Source organism: Euleptes europaea, chromosome 7 (genome assembly GCF_029931775.1).
Source record: "Euleptes europaea isolate rEulEur1 chromosome 7, rEulEur1.hap1, whole genome shotgun sequence".
Classification (NCBI taxonomy): domain Eukaryota; kingdom Metazoa; phylum Chordata; class Lepidosauria; order Squamata; family Sphaerodactylidae; genus Euleptes; species Euleptes europaea.
In genome coordinates, this window is record NC_079318.1 from 826,579 (window position 1) to 846,701 (window position 20,123).

The following is a 20,123-nucleotide window of genomic DNA, read 5'->3' on the forward strand; positions in this document are numbered from 1 at the left end:
TTACCCTCTGAATACTCGCAATTTACTGATGTTTTTGATGTTAGAGAGTGCGACGAACTGCCTCCCCACAGAGAAACGGACTGTGCCATCGAGATTGTAGGGGAAGGCAAACTGTCTAAGGGAAAGGTTTACCCCATGAGCCCTAGTGAAAAGACAGTGTTGCGAGACTATCTGGATGTCAATCTGGCGAGGGGCTTCATACGCCCCTCCAAGGCTCCTTATTCAGCCCCAGCTTTCTTTGTAAAGAAGAAGACGGGAGATTTAAGACTGTGTATTGACTTTCGCAGACTGAACGCAGTCACCCAGTCTAATGCTTACCCCCTCCCTCTTATTCCTGACCTTCTAGCACAATTAAAGGAGGGCCGAATCTTCACCAAACTGGACTTGGTAGAAGCCTACCACCGCATTCGCATCAAAGAAGGAGACGAACCCAAAACGGCCTTTTCCAGTTGTTTTGGGATGTTTGAGTACCTGGTCATGCCGTTCGGACTTTCGGGGGCTCCGAGTGTCTTTATGCAATTAATTAATGAGGTTTTGCATGATTTGCTGTTTCGGGGGGTGGTGGTATTTCTCGATGACATCCTCATTTATTCTGAAACCATGGAAGACCATGTGCGCTTAGTGCGAGAGGTGCTCCAGCGGCTGCGGGAGCACAAACTGTATGCTAAGGTGTCCAAATGTGAATTCCACCAACCCTCCATTACATTTCTGGGGTATGTGATCTCCCACCAGGGGTTGGAAATGGACCCCGCCAAGGTCCAGGCAGTGCAGGACTGGGAACCCCCCACTACCCGCCGCCAACTTCAGCAGTTTTTGGGGTTTGCCAATTTTTACCGGAACTTCATTCCTAACTTTGCCCAAGTTGCGCTTCCCCTCACTGCCCTGTTGCGTACCAAGGACAAGGGGGCTAGCGCCGCGCTTCCCTCAGCCCGTTTGCAATGGTCCCCCCAGTGCCAGCGAGCTTTTGAACGTTTGAAGCTACTTTTTTCATCCGAACCCGTTTTGGCTCACCCAGATTGCACCAAGCCTTTTGTGGTGCAAGTGGATGCCTCGGATGTAGCCATGGGCGGGGCCCTATTGCAGAGGGATGAGGGGGGACGGTTGAGACCATGCGCCTACTTCTCCAAGAAGTTTTCCCAGTCTGAAATCAACTGGGCTATTTGGGAGAAGGAGGCAGCAGCGGTCAAACATGCCCTTACCATATGGCGACACTTCTTGGAAGGGGCCGAACTGCCATTCGAAGTGTGTACCGATCACAAGAATCTTGAGGCCCTCAAGGGGGCTAGAAAACTCAATGCCAAACAGGTTCGGTGGGCCCAATTTTTCGCTAAGTTCCGGTTCACTCTCAGACATGTCCCTGGCAAAGAAAATGCCCTAGCCGACGCTTTGTCACGACTTCCCCAGTATCGCAACGATTTCGATCGCCCAGTCGACTCCCTGTTCACTCCCGAGCAGCGAGGGGAAGTTCCTAGCTTAGCCGTCACCACCCGGTCCCAAGCCCGACCACCGGAGACCCCCCCTACACTCAAAGGCATTCCGGAAGCCTTCCAACAGCGACTCCGGGACGCCTCCTTGCAGGAGGAGGAGCATCATCTCCTCCCCACTTGCCTGGAACGTACCAACACTTGGTGGGTGCAAGGGGGGAAACTGTACGTCCCCTCCTCTCTTCGCAAGGAAGTATTGGGACTTGTACATGGTGCCAGGCTAGCGGGTCATTTTGGTTTCATAAAAACGCTTCACCTGGTTCGAAGACAATTCTGGTGGCCCGGTATGAGATCTGATGTAGAGTTGTATGTGCGCAGCTGCCCCACCTGCGCCACAGCCAAGAAACGGATGGGAAAACCCCCAGGGCTTCTCAAACCGCTTGAGAGCCCCTCCCGTCCCTGGGAAGTCATCGCCATGGATTTTATCACCGACCTACCTCCGAGTCGGGGAAAAACGGTTCTTTGGGTTATCACAGACCTCTTTTCCAAACAGGTTCACTTCGTTCCATGTGCAGGCCTTCCTTCAGCCCAGGGCTTAGCTAAACTGTTCATCACACACGTCCTCAGGCTACACTCGATCCCGAGGAAGGTCCTCTCCGACCGGGGGGTCCAGTTTGTTGCCAAATTCTGGCGGGCCTTCCTAAAGTTAATGGGAGTGGAAGAGCAGGGCCTTTCTTCCGCCTATCACCCCCAAACGGATGGTCAAACGGAACGAGTAAATGCGGTGGTAGAATGTTATTTGCGTTGCTATGTAAATTTCCACCAGGACGACTGGGTCGACCTGCTGCCATTTGCCGAATATGCGTATAACAATGCGCCTCATTCCTCTACCGGCTTTAGTCCCTTCCAAGTTATATACGGGACGGATTTCGGCCCTTTCGGTTCTGCCCCCGTCTCGCCAGAGCTCCAGTCTACCCCTGACCTTCAGGAGTGGATTCAGGTGGTTAAATCCACCTGGCCATGGTTGCTCAAAAATCTGGAAAGGGCAAAAAGCAAGTACAAGGAACAAGCAGACAAACACCGGTCTCCGGGATGGGAACTCAAGGTGGGGGAGCAAGTCTATCTGTCCACCAAAAACCTCCGCTCTCTTCGCCCCTGCAAAAAACTGAGCGACCGTTATGTGGGACCTTTCCCCATTACCAGAGTAATCAACGAGGTTACTGTGGAACTGGACCTCCCGAAAACTCTGAAAGGAGTCCATCCAGTCTTTCATATATGCCTCCTCAAACCCTATGTGGCAGCCCCCCAGTTCCACCCCCCTCCCGCACACGAGATTCCTACCGTAGTAGGAGGGGACACCCATTTGGAAATATCCAAGGTTTTAGACTCCAAGTGGAAGAAAGGGAAACTGTTTTACTTTGTTCGCTGGAAAAACCTTGGCTCCGCTCATGACGAATGGGTGGCCGCACCCCACATGGCGGCTCCTCGCTTAGTCCGGGAATTCCACCTCGCTTATCCCGATAAGCCTCGTCCTCTCGGGGACCCCGGGGGGGGGCCTTAAGGGGGGCAGAATGTGAGGGTCTCTGTCTTTGTGTCTCTGCTTTCCATCACCTGCTGTGTTATCAGTGAACTCGTAAAAGCAGTTCACACCTTCTGGTCTCAGGCGCCAGGCCTGATGGCCCATGTATCTTCCCCCCCCCGCTGTTCTTCCTGCCAGTACTCCCTCAGGCCGATGCGGCCTTGGAAGTGTGATAACCGCACCAGACTTCCTGGGATCCGTCTGATGTTTTGTATTATGCCAAGCTTGTAACTTCCCATAACAATAAGTGTGAACCCCAGTGCCCCAGTGCCCTGGAGTCAATATATTCTGTAAACCCGTATAGCCCCTCACTTGCAACTTTCTACCTGTGCCTGTCTCATCTCCTGAAGGCTTCAATAAATTGATTGTTTCTGTATCAACGTCTGAGCAACTGATTTGGAGAAGCAAACTCAGAGAGGGGGATCTCTCACACATACAGGCTCAGATCAGTGGGATAAAGTAGTCGATAAAACATAAGGGTGAATAGCTTCCTGGATTAGCACGTACAGTGCTCCTGTGTACATAGTTTATAATTTTTGTGTTTTGTCATTTACGAGCTATTTTGAGTGCCATGTAGCAAAAAACATCTAAAAATAGATCAAATTAACAGAAACAACCAAGAGTCCTGCGTCCTGTAACTGTCTACCAATGTATTGCTTTCAGCAGGGACTTTAGCCCACTTTAGCACCTGGATCTGAGGAAATGGGCTATGGTCCACAAAGGCCAAGGCCACAATAATTTTATTAGTATTTATGGTGCCACAGGACCCTCAGGTGTGTGTGTGTGTGGAGGTTGCTCCTACAAGAAACAAGTAAATGAAGAAGACACGAGGAACAAAATTATGACGTCCTTTGTAGATTACAAATAATACATTACGCAGAATAAGAAAACATTGGTCACACTCCCCCCCCCCCAAGAAAGTTGAAAAGTTTTTATTGTAACATTTGTAACTAGAGGGAAAGATAGGTAGAGCAGGAAAAATAAATTTTCCATCTAAAAATAGCGGAACACTTTTTGTTAGTGAAAACCACTTAAAAGCAGCAGAGGCAAAGATACCATGAGAGGGCTGCTTTGGTTTTTGTCTTTGGAGGTTAAAGCACGAATCAACACCAGGGTCTGTCCTCACATGAACTTTATGCAGGTGGAGTGAGGTGAGGAAAAAACCCAAATCTATAATGAAATGGAAAGAGTTGAATTTCCACCGTTTCTTTCCTTCTTTACCTTCTCGTTGAGTCATGGAACCATTTCTCGCTCTCTTTTTCTAACGATTGTTTTCCTTTTAAAATGGAATTTAAAACTCCAAACCAGCCGAGAGCTGTTTGCCACTTCTGGATCTTGCTGCTTTCCTGATTCGTTTCGTTCACGGTTCTTTCTGGAATGTGAATCAGTGTTATTTCCTGTCCAGTCGAAGGGCAGAGGAGGTTACAGAGGGGCTTGCTTAATAGTCTGCTCTTCTGATTTGCTGAGACCGAGGACCAAATAACTGGGAAAAGGAAGGTTGTTTAGTCGGATTACTTGGCACATAAATTCAAACGCAGTCTCCTTAGTATCTTCATTGTCTGGTAGTTTATTAGGGAAGGGGCAAAATGACCTTAAGAACTAGTCTAACCAGAATGAGGTAAATTCCAAGGGCTTTATTCAAGGTCCTCCCCTTACTTACAAACACACACACACACAGAAAAAGTACCGGGTATAGCTTGGCAAAGCTCTTCTGCTTAAAATGAGCAGCTGCTCACATCATAGGGTCTGATGATCACAGAACTGGTAAAGGAAACCTTTCCTGTGAGCTGCAGTTGAGAGCAGTTTGGCATTTGACTTGTGGTCTTACAAATATCTTCCCAGTTTTCTTTTTAATGCAAGCTGTAGGCTGGGATTGATCAAGTGTTCTTAACGGGAAACCTGAGAGGGAGGCAGGGAAAAGAGACCGGAACAAAATGTGCATGCCTCTGTGAGAAGGAACCATTTCAGCAGAGTTACGAATGGGAAACTTTGAAAAGTACATTTCCCCACAGATTTTTTTCAGCTGAACTTTAAGAGCAACAAAGCTGCTGTGAGCCTTCGGAAACCTTCTCTGTAAACTGGGACGATGATGTGTGGCGTTTTTATTTTTCCTGGAGTCTGAGGAGTTTTCCTTCCCAGCAGCAGCCACCTTCTCTTTAGAGGATGCCTGTGTTGAACAGATTTTTCAACGTGTTGGACATGGGTAGACCGTGGGGAGCTGAAGAAGACCTGATTCCCTTGTCCGTGGGCAGCCAGCCCTTCCGTCAGCCGGGGATCCTAGCTTGGGAGCTACCTGAGATGTTAAAAATGGTGCAGCTAATTTGGAAATCAAAAAATGATCTCTGCAGAACAAAGCAGAAAGGAATTCTGGAAAATGAAGATGCGCCAAATAGTTTATCAGGTAAGCTTACAATGTTATAATTTGTACACTGTAAAATTAAATGCATTTTTCTTATTAATCTTGCTGACTTCATAATATATATATATTTCCTAAATCCTGGAAGCATGTGTGCATGTGTCAGCTCATCGGCACCTATTTGGGAGTGCGTTTGGGGGGGGGAGCATTTAGGTATTAAAGAATCAGTAATCTGATGTGGCACATGTTAATTTACTTAAATAATTTGTACAAGAAGAAAAAATAAAGCTTGTGTAAAATATGAGGCAATATTTTTAGAACCACCAAGAACAGCTGCTTGTGACTTTCATATGCCCAGATTCCTAAAGGGAAAGGGCTTGTGGAGAGGTAATTTTGGAGCTGTTTCACACGCTGTGTGCTCTTCCAAACTAAGCTTAAGTATTTTGGGGGAGCAAAGAGTGGAAAAATAGTAGATTTTAAAAAATTAAAATATGCAATCCAGCCAAAATTAAACTCTTTCAATTCATTTGATTTCAATATACAAGAGTTTACAAGCTTACATTTATTCACTGAAGTAAGTGGGATTTAAATGTGCTTAAGTCTGGCTGGATAGTACCTAAACTAATTTTTATTATTTGATTCAAAGTGTTTTGGTTGCCCTGAGCCTTTAGGGATGGGATGGAGTAAAAATCAAAATGAAATGGCTTGAATTTGGGAATCAAAATTTCTTTTTGAAACTGGCTTTGTTTTGTTTTTGTTTTAATTTATATCCTTTTGATCAAAGGTTGCCAGGTCCCTCTTCACCACCATCAGAAGCTTTTTGGGGTGGAGCCTGAGGAGGGTGGGGTTTGAGGAGGGGAGGGACTTCAATGCCATAGAGTCCAATTGCCAAAGCAGCCATTTTCTCCAGGTGAACTGATCTCTATCGGCTGGAGATCAGTTGTAATAGCTGGAGATCTCCAGCTATTACCTGGAGGTTCTCAACAAAAAGAACACCTCTGTACTCATACCAAGGTTAGGAAATTAGTACAGGAAACAGCTGACACAACCATAGCATAAAAAAATTGTATTAACTAATTACAAGCAACAAGTGAAAGGTATAGTAAGTGCCAATGAAATAAAGTATGCACAATATTTATGAAGAAGTCCATATAAATGGTATCCAATATCAATCTGTCCAAAAATGGTATCTTCAAACTGAAGAGTAGTATATATTGGAGAGTTATAGATGTCAGAGGTTGCCTTTCGATTGCCTTTGGTTCTTCACTGAATGTCTTCTGAGTCCTTGCCTAGCCATGCCTGGGCTGACCCGTATAAGCGGTCAGGCTCCTGGCATGAGTTAGGCCAGTGTTCGCATGTTGACTTTGATGTTCATTTGCTCTGTTCTTCCCACTCCATTCCCCCCTCCCTTGCCTTGGCCTTGAGCAGCTAAGGAGCCGCGCCGGGTTTAGGCTCCGTCTTCCCCCTCACCGCCAGGCACCGTTATCTACCCATTTCCCAGGCCGGTTGAACCTGCACCTGTGATGTAATCATGCTTTTAAGTTATGCCTAGTAGCCTGTTAGCAGCTTTGAATCTGCAAGTTGCCTTAGCTTGGCCTGTTGCTTCTACAATAAAGTTTACCTGCTTCTGACTTGGCTGTCTGAGTGAGTGGCTTTTTGGGAATTGCTCAGGTTGGCTGGAGAACCTGACATTATATGCAGTTATTCTAAGTATCCCTATGGGGACTTTATGGAAAATTGTGAAAATATGCATAAGTTGAATTTGGAACAAGTGTATGCACTGCTGTTGATATGTAAGTAGAACATTTTTACACTTCTATATTTTCATAATTGTTAAATGATAACTTTTATTGTGTGAATGTAAATGTACTTTTCTATATATACAGAAGTGGGACTGAGGAAGACTGCGAAACCATCATATCCCTGGTTCTTGTAGGTTATCCGGGCTGTGCGACCGTGGTCTTGGTATTTTCTTTCCTGACGTTTCGCCAGCACATTACCTTTGATACTTTTTGCAGGACAATGATTCAGCTCAAACCCGACCCCTTTCTGACTATATATTACTGTTCCTACACACTTGACACTGAGAGACACTGTCCTTCAGTGTTACTCCTCTGAAGATGCCTGCCACAGCTGCTGCCGAAACGTCAGGAAAGAAAATACCAAGACCACGGTCACACAGCCTGGATAACCTACAAGAACCAATGAACTCTGACCGTGAAAGCCTTTGACAGATCATATCCCTTTTTACTCTTCAGTTTGAAGATACCATTTTTGGACAGATTGATATTGGATACCATTTATATGGACTTCATAAATATTGTGCATACTTTATTTCATTGGCACTGTATATATCTTTCACTTGTTGCTTGTAGTTAGTCAATACTATTTTGTTATGCTATGGTTGTGTCAGCTGTTTCCTGTACTTATTACCTGGAGGTTGGCAACCTTACTTATATAGCAAATTTTTAAAAAAAAATCTTGTCAGACAAAAATTCACAATACCCTTCAATGGTGAAAAAGGAGTGTTATCTGGGAGATTGCGGTAATGTATTCATGAGATCTCAATTTAGCAAACATTTTCAGATATTATGACACTGTTAATATATATGTATTTCCATTAGTATGAAGGTCAGTGAAATCAATAAGATACTTTTGTAAACAATAATAATTATCAGATCTATATTCTGCTTTCCTCCTCTTTAAAAATAGACACATGAAATTTGTTTCAAGTTACAGTTCTTTATGTTAGATTTTACTGATTATTTGTACTGAAGCTGATGAAACTCCATGGGGATTTGGATTGCAGTGTTTGATTGTAAATGTTTATGTATAAGAAGGTAAATTGATAAAGAAGCTAGATTGATAAGCTAAAGAATGAATGCAAAGTGTGTATACTTACACCCACTACCATTGTTTTTGGTCTGCTGTATTAGAATCATAGAATTGTGGAGTTGGAAGGGACCACCAGGGTCATCTAGTCCAACCCCCTGCACAATGCAGGAAATTGCAAACTACCTCCCCCACACACCCCCAGGGATCCATACTCCATGCCCAGAGGATGGCCAAGATGCCCTCCCTCTCAAGATCTGCCTAAGGTCATAGAATCAGCATTGCTGACAGATGGCCATCTAGCCTCTTCTTAAAAACCTCCAGGGAAGGAGAGCTTACCACCTCCCGAGGAAGCCTGTTCCACTGAGGAAATGCTCTGTTAGAAAATTCTTCCTAATGTCAAGTCAGAAACTCTTTTGATTTAATTTCAACCCGTTGGTTCTGGTCTGACCTCCTGGGGCAACATAAAACAACTTGACACCCTCCTCTATATGACAGCCCTTCAAGTACTTGAAGATGGTTATCATGTCACCTCTCAGTCTTCTTCTCTTCAAGCTAAACATACCCAGCTCCTTCAACCTTTCCTCATAGGACTTGGTCTCCAGACCCCTCACAATCTTTGTTGCCCTCCTCTGGACACGTTCCAGCTTGAATACATCCTTCGTAAATTGCAGTGCCCAAAACTGAACACAATACTCTAGGTGAGGTCTAACCAGAGCAGAGTAAAGTGATGCCTTTTTAGTTACCGCATCACACTGCTGACTCATGTTCAGTGTTTGGTCTACTAAGATCCCAAGATCCTTTTTACACACACTACTGCTCAGACAAGTCTCCCCCATTCTATAATTATGCATTTATTTTTCCTACGTAAATGCAGAACTTTACATTTATCTTTGTTGAAGTGCATTTTATTAGATTTAGCCCAATTCTCCAGCCTGTCAGGATCTTCCTGTATCCTGGCTCTGTCTTCTACCGTATTTGCTACCCCTCCCAATTTAGTATCATCTGCAGATGTAATAAGCATTCCCTCTATTCCTTCATCCAAAGCATTGATAAAGATTTTGAACAACACAGGGCCCAGGACAGATCCCTGAACAACTCCACTAGTCACTTCTCTCCAAGTGGATGAGGAACCATTAACAAGCACTCTTTGGGTGCGATCTTTCAACCAGTTACAGATCCACCTAACAGGATCTAAACCACATTTTCCCAGTTTGTCAACAAGAATACTATGGGGAACCTTACCAAAAGCCTTACTGAAATCAAGATCAACTATGTCTACAGAATTTTCCAGATTAATCTGACAGGACTTGTTCTTGAGAAACCTATGCTGGCTCTTAGTAATCAGATCCATCCTTTCTAAATGCTCAAGGACTGACTGATGATTTGTTGAAAAACTTTTCCCGGTATAGAAGTCAAGCTGATGGGTCGGTAGTTACCCGGATCCTCCTTTTTCCCCTTCTTGAAGATGGGGACAACATTTGCCCGCCTCCAATCTGCTGGCACCTCACCTGTTCTCCAAAATGTCTCAAAAATAATGGACAGAGGCTCAGAAATTACATCTGCAAGTTCTTTGAGTACCCTTGGATGCAATTCATCTGGCCCTGAGGACTTTGTTTCATTTAAAGAAACTAGGTGTTTGTGTACTACCCCAATGCCAATCCTTGGCTGCAACTCCCTTCCCTCATCATGTGTTCTGTTTATGCAATGTTGGGCACCGCTTCCCTCTCTAGAAAAGACTGAGGAAAAGCAGGAATTGAGGAGTTCTGCCCTCTCTTCTTCTCCTGTAAGCAGCTGACAAGATTCTATATATTTTTTTGTGTTGAGTGTTTTTGCTTCTTTAAGCAGGGAGCCTTCAGAGGCAGTTTCTTGGGGGAACTATCAGAGTAGAGCAGGAAAGAAGTCATGTCAGACCAACCTTATCTCCTTTTCTGAAAATGTTACTACCTTGCTGGATCAGGGGAATGCTATAGATGTAGTTTATCTTGATTTCAGTAAAGCTTTTGATAAGGTTCCCCATAATATTCTTGTTGACCAATTGGGAAAATGTGATTTAGATCCTGTTACTGTTAGGTGGATCTGTAATTGGTTGACAGATCGCACCCAAAGAGTGCTTGCTAATGGTTCCTCATCCACTTGGAGAGAAGTGACTAGTGGAGTGCCTCAGGGATCTTTCCTGGGCCCTGTGTTGTTCAACATCTTTATAAATGATTTGGAGGAAGGAATGGAGAGGATGCCATTTCCCTGAAAAAATAGGCTCCTTTCCACTGCCTTTAGTACCAGTAAGGAAAACCACATGGTGACTGTCTTTGTTTCCCTACTGGGACTAAAAGCAACTGGGGGCATTTTTGATCAAGGAAATGGTTCCATCTTGGTTACTCAAAGCTCAGGGTGGTCTGGATGCTGGTATGGGGGCCTGGATGCCTTCTCCTGGTGCTGCCACAGCAGCAGCACCCAGAGACGCCGGCACAGCCTCATGCACTTCCATACGGCGCATTTCCATGCACTGTCCTCCTGGGGCATTCTCACGCCAGGCCAGAGGAGGAGCCGCCATTAGGCAGCCACCTAAGCCATTTTGCCACCTTTTGAGGTGGCCTATCCCCATGCAATCCAATGGAGTGGTTGCATGGGTTTTCCAGGTAAGGGCAAGGTTTTGGCCTCAGTGTGTGTGTGTGTGTGTGGGGGGGAAACCTCCTTTGGAGGCATTGCGGCTCCACTGCCACCAGTCACCGGCACAGCCCTCCCCCTCAGGAATGGGCTGTTAGTGGGACTACAAGTTGCTGATAGGGACACATTTATGATTATGTGATCAGTATGTGGCTCTGATCCTTGTTGGGTTTCCTGTGGCTACTTTTCAGAGCCAAAAAGGATAAGTTGGGCATTGTAGTCAGAAAACTCCAGCATCATGTGTAGTTAGACTTCCCTAATCTCTAAACTAGATAGGCCAGATGCTAGAATAATAAAGAGAAATAAATGGTGGCATTTGTTATGCTTTCCTGTTTCTCTGGATTCTCCCTAGACTCTTGGAACCCAGAGTGCCTCTTTAGTCAATGCTACCAGTACCCTGGATGGCCCAGGCTAGCCTGATCTCGTCAGATCTCAGAAGCTAAGCAGGGTCAGCCCTGGTTAGTATTTGGATGGGGGACCACCAAGGAATACCAGGGTTGCTATGCAGAGGAAGGCACTGGCAAACCACCTCTGTTAGTCTCTTGCCATGAAAACCCCAAAAAGGGGTCGCCATAAGTCGGCGGCGACTTGACGGCACTTCACACACACACCAGTACCTAGAGATGTTAAGGATATTAATAGGCTGCTGTAAGCCAAATAAAACAGTAAGTCCCATGGCACCTTGTGTGTGTGTGTGTGTGTGTGCGTGTGTGTGTGTGTGAGAGAGAGAGAGAGAGAGAGAAGTGCTGTCAAGTTGCATCCAACATCTGGCAACCCTATGAATTAATGACCTCCCAAACGTCCTATTGTTAGCAGTCTTACTCAGGTCTTGCAAATTTAGGGCTGTATCTGCCTTTATTGAGTCAATCCATCTCATGTTGGGTCTTCCTCTTTTCCTGCTGCCTTCTACTTCCTAGCATTATTGTATTTTCTCTTGCCTTCTCATAATGTGAACAAAGTACGATAGCCACAATTTGGTCATTTTAGCTTCTAGGGAGAGTTCAGGCTTGATTTGAAGCATAACCTATTTATTTGACTTTTTGGTGGGCCACAGTATCTGTAAAACTCTAATCCAACACCACATTTCAAATGAATCAACATTCTTCCTGTCAGTTTTCTTCATAGTCCAACTTTGACACCCATACATAGTAATGGGGAGTGCTATGTTATGAATTATCTTCGTTGCCAGAGACACATCCTTACTCTTAAGGATCTTTTCCAGCTCCCTATCCAGTCTCCATCTCCTTCTGATTCCTTGGCCGCAGGTCCCCCTTTCGGTTGATGATGGAGCCACAGAATAGAAAATCTTGAATGATTTCACTTTCTTCATCGTCAGCCTTAAAGTTGTGTAATTCCCCAAAAGTAATTACTTTTGTCTTCTTGATGTTCAGTGGTAATCCTGCTTTGGCACTTTCTGTTTTAATCTTCAACAGTAGTCATTTCAAGTCTTCACTATTTTCTGCCAGTAATAAGGTGTCATCTGGATATCTTAAATTGTTAATATTCCCTCCACCAATTTTCACACTGCCTTCATCTAAATCTAATCTAGCTTTCCTTAGGATATGTTCTGCATACAGATTAAATAGATAGGGAGATAAAATGCACCATTTTCTGAAACCATTCCCAATTGGAAACCATTCTGTTTCTCCATATTCTGTCCTAACAAAAGCCTCTTGTCCAGAGTAGGCATTTATTTCAATATGAGCTTTCTTGAATCCAGCCAATAATTCTCTTGACCATTGTCTCTCTGTGTTGTGTGAGATAAGGAAAATGATTTCTCCATTTCTGCCTTCTGAAGCAGCCAGCATGTGTGGAAATAACTTAGAAAGTATCTCAGAAACCAAAGGAAAATACTGCTGAAAAAAAGTGTTGTTCTACATACAGACAAATAATGGTAAAAATAAGTGAATACATAAAGCAAGTAACAGTGCAGTTTCTTGCTACCTAAAACTTACAAAACTTCAGACGTCCCTCCATCTTGGAGATGGGCCATCTTTCCATAGCAGGCGTGTGGGGCCTGGCAACAGAGTAACAAAACATTTTCCTTTGCACCCCATATTTCAAATGGTTCCACAGAAGCAGGGCATTCTTTTTTGGTCCAGTCAAAAAGTGGGCGTTCATTCAAACATCCCACCAGAGGAAGATCTGACCAACAAACTGTTATCTTGGGGTCATAGTGTGCCTTGTACACAGCAAGTGGGATGAAGAATGGAAACAATGGGTGTCAGATAGGGCTTCTGACAGCTCCATTCCCAAACGATGATTTCCCCGCAAACAAGATGGAGTTCTCCGTGCACTCCTTCCCCCCACCCCCGTTTTGCACACGAGCTCCACCCAGGGATTTATAATTGTATTGGGACCCGCCCGTGTAAATCTCCGATCTGATATCGGATCCCGCGCACAAAGCTGAGACCTCGGCCATCTCCTCCACTGATTGCTCATAATTGTTTCTGTTTCAGTTTTACTTAAGTCGTTACCGGCAGGAAACGACTACATTGTCTCTTTGTTCCTGTAACCCTATTGTATCAGTCCTATATATGTATCCACACTCCCCCAGTCATGTATTTCAGCCTTGCTCGTCTCCTTACTGAAATCACTTTCGGAATAAATCCTTGAATCACTGCTCCGTCTGGATTTGAGTGCTATTGCCTGAAACGCCGTGCATTTGCTGAAGCCTGACAATTATCCAATAATCTCCCTGGGTTGACATACCCATGTGACAAGTATGACATCTGCATGCTGATTCTCTCTCTCTCGTCAGGGAAACTTACATGTTTTGCTTATCTCCATGTAATGGAGTTTGTAATTCAGCTGCAAGCTCAAACACAACTTTGGCCTTTTTTCTACTTAAAACGTAGGGATTGTCCATAACAGTATTAACTGATGCCATTACTTTTCTATTCATTTTTGCTGTTGCAACATTAACATAAATATCATTTTAATAACTTTTGATTAGTAAATAAACAAATGCACACCCCTACATTACGTGTTAATACGAGAATGTTTGTGCATTATGAAAGTTAACAGGAGTAATTATTAAATTATTTCCCCAACAATATGGTATGTGCACCCTTCCTTCCTTCCTTCCTTCCTTCCTTCCTTCCTTCCTTCCTTCCTTCCTTCCTTCCTTCCTTCCTTCCTTCCTTCATAATATGTGCAGCCAACATGAGGTCGCAGGATACATAGTTCATGTTGGCAGCACAATATTTTTGTGGCCAGAAGGGAAGACTGGGCCTGTGTATAACAAAGGCATGCTATGAGTGCTCAACAATCCATTGTGGGAATCCCACAAGCTCTGAATCAAAGACAGCCATGGTTCACATGAAAACAGCGGTGCTTTTGAATCATGAGAAAAGGTGCATCATTTGAAGGCTGCAGGGTGTGTGAAAGAATATGTGTATTGCTTTTGACAAGATTGCTTCTGACCCACATTGTACTGTGGTGAGCATGGAGGGAGGGAATGGTTAGGTGGCTTTAGCTAAATAGCTGTGTTGCCTTCAACATTGGTAATCAACATAGGAAAAACAATTAAATATTGTGCTTTTAAAATTATTATAAATAAAGCAAGGGAGCGAATAATGTCACCCTCTAGAGAGCGAATAATGTCACCCTCTACTCGCTGCATTGAGAGGCAACTTCCTTCGGTGAGGTTATACCAGATGCTGTTCTCTGTAGGGCTTCTAGGGACTCCTTATGTTTGAGGGGAAATTGTGTCATTGTAGACAGGATTGGCACTACATATTTGATTGCTCAGAATGGGAGCAATTTATATTAAAAGGAATTTAAACCAGAAGACTTTCTAAAGAGATTATGTTGGGTAAAGGAGATGGGACAAACCAAACAAGATTTTGAAGTTTTATGGGGCAATTAGGAAATGAATATTCCTTGGTCGGAAAGAGGTGAGCTAATGCTGTACAAACCACATTTCGTGGGCAGCTAATACTGGGAAACATTGGGAATCGAACTAATGCAGGACAAATAATGTCACCCTCTACTCGCTGCATTGAGAGGCAACTTCCTTCGGTGAGGTTATACCAGATGCTGTTCTCTGTAGGGCTTCTAGGGACTCCTTATGTTTGAGGGGAAATTGTGTCATTGTAGACAGGATTGGCAGAGCCGTAGTCTGTGGATACTAAAACAAATGTGATACATTATTTTCACATTTCTGATTTTATATAATTAGATAGATGCACTCACAGAGACAGATAGGGGGATTAAAACTTTTACACACATCCCATTTGCTGTTCAAATAGGAAGGGGGAAAGATGGGCGTAGACCTCTGAAGAACTGCATGATGGGATATTCAGCAGGGAGAATAACTCCTACCCCCACACCCTACTGCTAATTGCTCCATGTGCATCTCTGGCACCACAACTATAAGAATGGTTGCTAAAAACCTTTAGCAATTCAAATCAAATCAACATGTATTATAGATTAAAGTAGAGATGAATAACAACTCAACGTGTGCATATTTGATCTCGTATTTTTATATGCCAGTCTGGTGTAGTGATTAGAGCATTGGACTAGGATCTGGGAACCCAGGTTGAAAATGCCCACTCTGAAACAAAGCTACCTGGTTGACCTTAGGCCAATAACCTTCACTCACTCTAACCTACTCACGGGGAGGATATGAGGATAAAATGAGGAACAGAAAACCATGTGTTCGGGTATGAGCTCCTTGGAAGGAGGGCAGGATAAAAATAATAGACTCGACCCAGAGCAGAAGTTCATTCTATAGTTCTAAATTCACTTTTGAACTCATTCATCATCTTTTAAGATTTGGTAGAGTTCTTCTTTCCATACTGCAGCATTTGTCATTGTGAACTTGTGTCTTCATTGGGAACTATCGAGCACTATCTGTTTCCTTCTTATTTAAAGGCTTGGCAAATATCTTGTCTCCACAACAGGAGAGAGACAGTAACTACAAATGCTGTTATATATGATAAATACTCAGAAGTGTGTAGTACTTTGTTTTCAGATGCCATCAGGAAGTGAAACATTTTAGTGGCCTCTCCCTTTTCCTGTAGACCTTTTTAACAACTCCGCTGCACAAATGTTTTCCAAGAAATACGTCAATACAGGGAATTGTGGCTTTTGGTAGAGCTGTTGAAACTTGGTAGATTTTTTTTTTAAAAATGATCAAGCACTGGAATATACATAAGAAGAAGGTCTTAGAAGCAGTCTTTATTTTACTGAAGATTGTACTGTCCTAACCATTTTCCCCAAACTCTGGAATAGAATATGTTCTTAAATTAAAGAGTGGCACAGATTTTAAATCCTTGGGGTGATTTTATTTTTAGTATTCGTTAAGGAGTGTTAATATGTTAATTATATTATGTTTATCTGTATTCGTGGATGATGTGTACCATGATTATTTTAAATAATGTTTCCATTTTTTGTATTTTTGCTGCATTTGCTGGTCATGGACTGTAAAAAATACCGTTGAACTTTGATCTGGGTAGCCCAGGCCAGGCTGATCTTGTTAGGTCTGGGAAGCTAAGCAGGGTCAGTATTTATATGAGAGACCTCCAAGGAATACCAGGGGTGTGATGTTGAGGCAGGCAATAGCAAACCACCTCTGAATGTCTCTTGCCTAGAAAACCCTATGGGGTCACCATAAGTCGGTTGCAACTTGACAATAGAACACAAAACAAAAACCGACCCGTGTGGTTTACTCTGACTGGAAGTAAAAGACTCTGTCCTTTTCACCTTGAAATGGCAGCGATTGAATTGGAGACCCTGCTGCAGGCAAACCAAGTGCTCTGCAAGTGCACGCTCTCGCCCTGCCCTTCTAATGCCTGGTTTGATCCTCTAGCATTATCTGTTTAGGGCACTAAAATGTTAAAGGAGACAGTGGCAAGTGCTGCTTACATAGTAATTGTGATCAAGATTAAAAGCCAGATTGCTTGCTACGTCCTTTAGGCTTCCTTCAATTCACTGAAACGCTTCCGCATGTAGTTTGCTTACAGGCCATCCGGCGCTGCCGCCAGGGCGGGGAGAAGGCGCAGCAACAGGGCAGCCGGGAGGGCTCCTAAGGAGGTTGGGCTCGACGTGCGTTGCAATGGTGACATGGATGGCTGTCCCGCCAGCCCTCACCTCGACAGGTCCTTGCCCCGACCTCCAGTAGTGCCCAAGCACTAGATCATCCCTTGCCACGACTGCCAGGGCACCTGAGGGGGGTGGCTAGTGTTACCCTTGGCATCCTGGGGGCTGCCCCCATCCACAGGTGGGTAGGTTCCGGGGGGTGGGGGGGTCGAGGGGGTGGGGGGTGCAGCCGTGGCACATTGCAAGTTCTCCTGCCTGCTGCTCCGCAATGGTGCGGGTCAGCTCCAGCATCATTGACAGATGGCCCCTGGAGGCGGTAACCTCGCCCACCAAGGTCTCCATCAGCCTGTCGGTCATCTCCCGCCACTCGCATCTGGCCTCCAAGTGCTCCCTCTCTTTTTTTAAAAAAAAACATTTTTTTATTATTTTTCATAAAATCATGTTCATATTCAAACATTTAAACAATTAATGAAAATATTGTCGAAGGCTTTCATGGTCAGAGTTCATTGGTTCTTGTAGGTTATCCGGGCTGTGTGACCGTGGTCTTGGTATTTTCTTTCCTGACGTTTCGCCAGCAGCTGTGGCAGGCATCTTCAGAGGAGTAACACTGAAAGACAGTGTCTCTCAGTGTCAAGTGTGTAGGAACTACAGTCTACAATAGCCATGCAGATTAGCTTTGGATTTCACACATTAACAGATCACTTCAGGATACAATGGTTCCATATTAACATACCACACCCTCATTAGCACATTATCTTGAGACTTACAGGACAATGATTAGCACATTACCTTGGATACTTTTTGCTGGACAATGATTCAGCTCAAACCCAACCCCCTTCTGACTATATATTACTCTTCCTACACACTTGACACTGAGAGACACTGTCCTTCAGTGTTACTCCTCTGAAGATGCCTGCCACAGCTGCTGGCGAAACGTCAGGAAAGAAAAGACCAAGACCACGGTCACACAGCCCGGATAACCTACAAGAACCAATTAATAAAAATCATCAACAAAGAGAAAAAGAAAAATGTAGTATTGTTGAAAATACACTTTATCTTTAGATAGGAATTAAGACTTCCCCTTCACCCCTCTCCATCTTATTATAAATTTATGTACTCTTTTGTATAAAAATTCTAATCCTAATAGTATTTTATATAATTAAGTATAATTTCTCATTTGCCATCAAATTGTGATTATATATTTTTTCAAAGCATAGATTTCATTATTTCAGATAAACCATAATATAATAATTATATCTATTAATTATTAAACGTTATTTATAATAGTAAAAAATGGATTAGATCAATGAATAACCTTTAAACGTCCCCATTTGAAATTCATTTTCACAGTAAACCCTCCACGCCTCCCATTCACCCATAAATTGAACATTGTCTTTTTGGTTTATCAATGCAGTAAGTTTTGCCATTTCCATCAATTCTAACATTTTTGTGCCCAGTCTTTTTTGTCTGGAGTTTCCGTTGTCTTCCATTTAGCTGCATATATTAATCTTGCAGCAGTGGTGGCATAAATCAAAAATGTTCTTTGAGTTAAAGTAGAGTCTGGTATCATGCTTAATAACATCATCTCAGGTGTTTTAGGTACATTGTTTTGTATAATCAACCTTATTTCATTATAAATCATGTCCCAGAAATCTTTCGCTTTTTCACAAGTCCACCACATATGATGAAATGAACCTATTTCAGATTTACATTTCCAACACTTCAGGGACATTGATTTGTAAGACATTGCCAGTTTCTTAGGTGTTAAATACCACCTATACATCATCTTGTAGATGTTTTCTCTTAATGATTGAGAGAGTATGGGTTTCATATCTCGTGACCAAAGTCTTTCCCATTTATTTAACAGTATATCATGGCCTAACATCTGTGCCCAACTAATCATAGTGGGTTTTATTCTTTCCTGCTTGCAATAAAGTTCTAATAGTAACTTGTACATCTTAGATATTAAATGATCATTTGTATCCAATAAAAGCTTTTGAAAGGTTGATTTGTTTTTAGAAAATCCTGTTTTCAAGTCCTGAAGAAAGACAGAGTTTATCTGGTGGTATTGAAACCAGGTCAAAAGATCCTTGACTTCATCGTAGTCTTTTAGCGAGCATTTATTTCCATCCCACTTTAGAAGATCTTGATATGTAATAAACTGAGCTGGCCTTAGTGGACGTAATGTTAACATTTCTTGCGACGAAACCCATAATTCAAGCACTCCCTCTCAATGGCAGCCCACATGAAGGAGAAGGTTGGGGGGATAGGTTGAGTGGGCCAGGGACCACGAGTGTGAGACCTGGGGGCGGCCCCCCTCCCCCTCATTGCTGGGGGGTCAGGGCCCTTGGTGCACTTGAGGCAGGTTGTGGCAAGGGGGGTGGCCCCATTGACTGGTGCCCTCCTCCCCCAATGAGCTCTCTGAGGTCACAGGTGTTGCCCACCAGGCGGCAGCCAGACCACAAGACCCCGGCATGGCCAGCAACTCCAGGACTGCTCAGCTGGCCTCGGCTTGCTGCTCCTTGGGGGTCAGGTCGCAGAGACGCTGGATGACAGGGCCAGCGAGGGTCACAGAAACTGAAGCCACACCTGCAGAGAGAAGCACCCCATCAGCACTAGTCTGCCCCAGTGGGGGAATCCCCTCTTGACCAACTGCCCTCCAGCCAACACCTGCGTGATCTGGGCTGGGCCCGCCTGTCTCACAGGGACAGGCAATATCCAGGGACAGCTCCATCGGCTCCTCCTGGGCTGCACCCTGGCCCTCCAGGGGCCCACAGTCTGGGGTCCCAGCCATCCCAGAGGGTTCTTTGTGCAAGCATCCCTTGCTGGGATCCTGCTCACTAAGCAGCCCACCCTGAGTGCCCAGGCCCTGGCTGGCACGGCTGGCCTGGGAATCAGTGCTGGCCAGGCTTCAGGCAATGGCGGGGTGGCTATGACCTCATCCTGGAAGGCACGCACTGCAAGACAGAGGGAAGGCATTGAGAGGGAGGTGGGGGTGGGCAGCACCCCCCCCCCCAGCACTCACCATGCAGAACATTGACACCGCTCCCCTTCCCTACTGCAGCTGGGATAAGAGACCACAAGATGCTCTCGGACCCCTCCAGTCCTGTGGCCAGGGTCTGCTCTAAGGGGGCCCCCTGCACCACCAGATATCACACCTGTTTCTTGGCTCTGCCAAATGACTTCAGACCCGAGGGTCCCCTCCTGGATGCCTGGCCCA

The 20,123-nt window shown here is 44.4% G+C and overlaps 1 protein-coding gene across 1 annotated transcript in view; it reads left to right on the forward strand.

Annotated features, from left to right (window-relative positions):
- Window positions 1-5,008: 5,008 nt before the first annotated feature.
- Window positions 5,009-20,123, forward strand: part of PDE7B (phosphodiesterase 7B) — a 95,926-nt gene continuing 80,811 nt past the window's right edge. Inside the window, exon 1 of the mRNA XM_056852825.1 lies at window positions 5,009-5,404. Coding sequence (XP_056708803.1) covers window positions 5,167-5,404 — 238 coding nt within the window. The 5' untranslated portion in view covers window positions 5,009-5,166. The remainder of the gene's footprint in view (window positions 5,405-20,123) is intronic.